The sequence below is a fragment of the Phocoena phocoena genome, chromosome 9 (assembly GCF_963924675.1).
Source record: "Phocoena phocoena chromosome 9, mPhoPho1.1, whole genome shotgun sequence".
Lineage (NCBI taxonomy): Eukaryota > Metazoa > Chordata > Mammalia > Artiodactyla > Phocoenidae > Phocoena > Phocoena phocoena.
Window position 1 is genome coordinate 89,821,218 of NC_089227.1, and position 5,549 is coordinate 89,826,766.

Genomic DNA, 5,549 nt, shown 5'->3' on the forward strand with positions numbered 1-5,549 from the left:
AGCTGGAGCAATATAAAAACATAATATGGAATGAAAAAGAAACAGAACAACATCTAAGACACAGTATCATTTAGTAAATTAAGCTCATAAGGGCAAAAATGTATATTTTTCAGAGTTGCATATCTAGCCAAAGAAATAGTACAAGCAACTTGAACAAGTTCTAAAGGAGAGACGGGGTAATGGGATGTGAGAAATAACAATGAAAAGAAGGAAAACATTGATTAAATAAAAATAAGAGGACCGTGCAGAGACTGATGAGGATGTTGGGTATAGTCTGAGGAGTATAATTTACTCAGCTTTCCACTTGATATTCAAATAACTCTAGACAAACAGGAGAATAAGAGCAACAGAACAGAATAAAATGATATGAGGCACGCTGTAGAAAAAACAGCTAGGCTAAAAGCTATCAAAAGGGTTTCATAGAGTTGATGATGCCTGAAGGCTGAATAGGAGGCAGACAGGTGAGAAATGTGAGGATGTTAAGGATGAGGGGATGTGGGGGAGGTTCTTTGAAGATACCAGACAAGGATGGAAAATGGCATGAAGTTGTAACATACAATGTTGTGTTTGGATAACTGCATGTAATTGCCTTTAATGTGGGATATTTAGGGAAGTTCTGAGATACTTCTGGAAAGATGCAAGGGGGCAAGATTATAAATTTTATCAAGGGTCTAATTCTGTCAATGATACAAGTAAGTAGGGCCTAACATAAGGAAATGGGAGTGAAAATGGGAACAAGGTATAACTTCAGAAGATAATTAAAAGGTAGAGTTGACAGGTCATGGTTGCAGGAAGTGTGGGAGAGGCAGGAAGCCAGGAGATGGCTAAGAATTTTAACTTGATGGTAATAGGATTCACAGAGATGGGTAAAACAGAATATGGAGAATTTTGAAACAAAATGTGGTAAATTCCATTCCATCCAAACTACTTTCCTAATTAAACTCTTCAAAGTTCCTCCATGACTTAGAGATTAAATTCAAATTCCTTATGTTTTCCTTAAGAAATTTATGATGAGGCCTCTGTCAATGAATTGTTTTAATGTTTCTACGTGGTTTTTTTTTTTTGCTATAATATTTCTGAATGGACGTCTTTGAGTAGACCTCTGCACATTTTTCTAACTATAGCTGAAATATAAGTTCCTATATGTAGTATTCCTGAGACAAGTGTTTCTTCAATGTTAAATTTTTATAAATGTATTTACATTTTTAGAGATATAGATACGGTTCCCTGCAAGGAAATTACCCCAATAACTCCAACCAATAATGTCCAATAATTTTAACAACTGTGGATGAAGAAATGGTTTCCACTGTTTGTGTCTGCATTTTCTTTTCTCACTCTATATTACAGTTGTCTGTGGGTGACTTGAATTTGGGTGTCTTTGCCTTTTAGGGTGCTTAATGATGAGTTAGGGTCAGGATAGTAGGTCATGGAATAACTAAACCACCTCCTATATCCCAACTAATGACAACATATTTGCATTTTTTAATTGTGATGTTGAATATCTTTTCATATGATTAAAATTTAACATTTAATTTGTCTTCCATTTAGCGAGTGTATCAATGTTTTAGATTGTTAGTATTCTCATCTTTCCTTATTTCATTTCAAAACTTTTTTATATTAAGGACATTAGGTAACTTTTTATCATGTGCTTTTACAAATATTGTTTCCCAATTTTTATTTTTACTTTTTTTATGCAAAAATTTCAAATAATTATATAGTGCTTACATATATTTTTCTTATGGCTTCTGAGTTTTGGGTCTTGTTTATTAAGGCCAAATTCCTCCTAAGTTATTGTTTTTTAAAAATATACTTGAAGATAACTTGCTTTCCAAGAAGAATAATCCATTTCGTTTAAATGCTATTTGTACTATGAAATAATTTTCTACATGAATTTCAAGGGAAAACCACTGCCCCATCTGTATTTCTTTGTAATTATGGGGACCTGGATAAATAGAGATTTCTCAATTTCAAAATGCCAACAAATAACTGCTCAACAATGCTTACTTTCTGATACACACAACTCATTGATTTTGTCAACTTGGGCCACTTCCTTCAGAGGTTGTGTCCCCAGAAATATGTCATAGCTCATTTGATAAAACTCAACTTTCTTTCCAGTGTCCCTTATGAAAGATTGCTCAATTGTCTCCAGACTTCGATGATATTATCTGAAAACGTTGAACATGTGTTTACTTAGACACAGCAGGGCTGGGCAGCAGGAAGTGCACTCCAGTTTAATAATTGCTCCTTTACCAACCCATCACTGCCACCAGAGCGTATGCCTCTCACAGGCAAGGACCTTGTCTTAATTAGCAGGGAATACCCAGAGTATATGATAATGCTTAATCATGAGTTACTTCATAGATATGTGAGGACAAAGTGAATGAGTGAATGATTGAACAAACTAAGGTTCATAGTCTTATCTCTATCATTGACTTGATATGTGACCTTATATAAATTAGTTAATCTTTCTGGGCTTCAGTTCCCTGTTCTGCTGAACAAATATAATTTCCAGCCTGACTGTACCAAAGATTTGTCCGGAAGAACAATAAGAGAATAGACTTGGTAGTGATTTGAAAAAAAAATCAGAAGATTCATATAATCATATCAATATACATTTGATAAATAATTTCTTTTGCAGGATGTGGAATATTGCTAACTACATAGAATATGCTATGTGACACTAACTACAAGTGTAAAATGGAGATCAGAAAAAAATAATACTCACTGGGGGGAATGTATTGGCTAAAAGGAGTATCATTATTATCTTTATTATTATCATTATCAGTATTATTATGAAAAACACTTAGAGAAACCTCGTGGAAAAAGTCACACACAATGTTATATGTTTTATGCTTCCCCCATAATTTAGTCCTCCTACTGGTTTATTAATTTTTATGTCTATACCAGAAACAACCTGATGCTTTGGAAAGTTTTTTGTGTAATTTTGGCTTATTTAGTTCAATTCATCAATATTATGCTCAGTTAAATTGACTGATGACAGATAGATAGATAGATAGATATTCAGTTCTAGATCTGAACATATTCAAAATGTCATCAGACTTCAAATACATTGCCAGCCTGAAAGGATCTTTTGAATCCTTCATTTAAAGTCTTTGCTTTTCATAGGGGGAATTGAGGCAGGTAGTCACAATAAACTTGTAGGAGAAAGAAGGAAGATTTTGGAGTAAAAATTGTAGTTCAAAAGAGAGACATCTGATATATTATAAAGCAATGTTTATATTATGTATTTGTTAATTTTATTCTGTTTCCCTGCAGGTTTAAATGTGTATTTGGCTACTTGGCTACTGATTAGAGAACACAAAATGAATAACTCAACAAACTCCTCTAACAATGGCCTGGCTCTGACCAGTCCTTATAAGACATTTGAAGTGGTTTTTATTGTCCTTGTGGCTGGGTCCCTCAGTTTGGTGACCATTATTGGGAACATCCTGGTCATGGTCTCCATTAAAGTCAACCGCCACCTCCAGACCGTCAACAATTACTTTTTGTTCAGCTTGGCCTGTGCTGACCTCATCATTGGTGTTTTCTCCATGAACTTGTACACCCTTTACACTGTGATTGGCTACTGGCCTTTGGGACCTGTGGTGTGTGACCTTTGGCTAGCCCTGGACTATGTGGTCAGCAATGCCTCAGTAATGAATCTGCTCATCATCAGCTTTGACAGATACTTCTGCGTCACAAAACCGCTCACCTATCCCGTCAAGCGGACCACAAAAATGGCAGGTATGATGATTGCAGCTGCCTGGGTTCTCTCCTTTATCCTCTGGGCTCCGGCCATTCTCTTCTGGCAGTTCATTGTAGGGGTGAGAACTGTGGAGGATGGGGAATGCTACATTCAGTTTTTTTCCAATGCTGCTGTCACCTTTGGCACTGCCATTGCAGCTTTCTATTTGCCTGTGATCATCATGACTGTGTTATACTGGCACATATCCCGAGCCAGTAAGAGCAGGATAAAGAAGGACAAAAAGGAGCCTGTGGCCAACCAAGATCCAGTTTCTCCAAGTCTGGTACAAGGAAGGATAGTGAAACCAAACAACAACAACATGCCTGGCAGTGATGATGGCCTGGAGCACAACAAAATCCAGAACGGCAAAGCTCCCAGGGATGCTGTGACTGAAAACTGTGTCCAGGGGGAGGAAAAGGAAAGCTCCAATGATTCCACCTCAGTCAGTGCTGTCGCCTCTAATATGAGAGATGATGAAATAACCCAGGATGAAAACACAGTTTCCACTTCCCTGGGCCACTCCAAAGATGAGAACTCAAAGCAGACATGCATCAAAATTGTCACCAAGACCCAAAAAGGTGACTCATGTACCCCAACTAATACCACCGTGGAGGTAGTTGGTTCTTCAGGTCAGAATGGAAATGAAAAACAGAACATTGTTGCTCGCAAGATTGTAAAGATGACCAAGCAGCCTGCGAAAAAGAAGCCTCCTCCTTCCCGGGAAAAGAAAGTGACCAGGACGATCTTGGCCATTCTGTTGGCTTTCATCATCACTTGGGCCCCATACAATGTCATGGTGCTCATTAACACCTTCTGTGCACCCTGCATCCCCAACACAGTGTGGACAATTGGTTATTGGCTCTGTTACATCAACAGCACTATCAACCCTGCCTGCTATGCACTTTGTAATGCCACCTTCAAGAAGACCTTTAAACACCTTCTCATGTGTCATTATAAGAACATAGGCGCCACAAGGTAAAACATCTTTGTAAAGAAAGAAGGTAGTCAAGGGGAGCTTGGCGAAAAGAAACAGAATAAAAGAGCTCCTAGTGTTCAGATCTCTGCCATTGCACTTTATAGTCTTATCACGGAACGTGCAGTTAAAGAGCCCAGCAGTGACACTCTAATGGTGCCTATGCTCCGGTTTGAAACTTGCACCTTCTAAACCCTGTCAGTTTAGGAGCAAGGAGACCATTAAGGAGACATGTTGGAACTGTGGATTTAAGAAATGATCTATGCTTCCTCATACTCTCTTGAAGAAGGGCTTCTGAATCTATAATTTTATCTCTGCACAAAAAGAATAATAACCTCACCCCTTTTTTTCATTTTTTTGTTCCCAAGTGTCCGTATGAGGATGAAATGCCACAGTTACAAACTAACCTGGAGAGTTAAACATAAAGAAAGCCATTACACAATGGCGAGGTGAACAAAGAAGATCAAAAAAGGATGTAGAAATGGCCTCCGGCGTGTTTAACATATATTACTCACTTGTTTTGGTTTTATGTGGAGAATTGCAACATAATAAATGCTTATCTTTTTTTGCCTTTCCCTTTCCCACCATCAAAAGAGAACAAACAAACAAACAAAAAACTTAACTACATTGCATCGTTATTTTTCTCATATGGCATTGGTTTTTATACTTCCCTGTTTTACATTGTGTAAGGGCAAAATCTGCAGGACTTTCACCAAATACGGAGACAGCCATGAAAAAGGGTATTTCACCCCTGCCCACTGTGTCTTTTGCATTCTTTGGGGGTATAAAACCCTATGAGGATTTAGTTCACTTATGATTCTTCATGTGAAA

At 37.5% G+C, this 5,549-nt stretch overlaps 1 protein-coding gene across 1 annotated transcript; it reads left to right on the forward strand.

The window, feature by feature from the left end:
• The first annotated feature begins 3,276 nt into the window (after nucleotides 1–3,276).
• Nucleotides 3,277–4,855, forward strand: CHRM2 (cholinergic receptor muscarinic 2). Its single transcript, XM_065883812.1, has one exon. The coding sequence runs from the start codon at nucleotides 3,324–3,326 to the stop codon at nucleotides 4,722–4,724; it is 1,401 nt and encodes a 466-aa protein (XP_065739884.1). The 5' UTR covers nucleotides 3,277–3,323; the 3' UTR covers nucleotides 4,725–4,855.
• Nucleotides 4,856–5,549: the final 694 nt, after the last annotated feature.

Bases quoted from the DNA above. Each gene is read 5' to 3' on its own strand.
- CHRM2 (XM_065883812.1), top strand. From the start codon at position 3,324: ATGAATAACTCAACAAACTCCTCTAACAATGGCCTGGCTCTGACCAGT.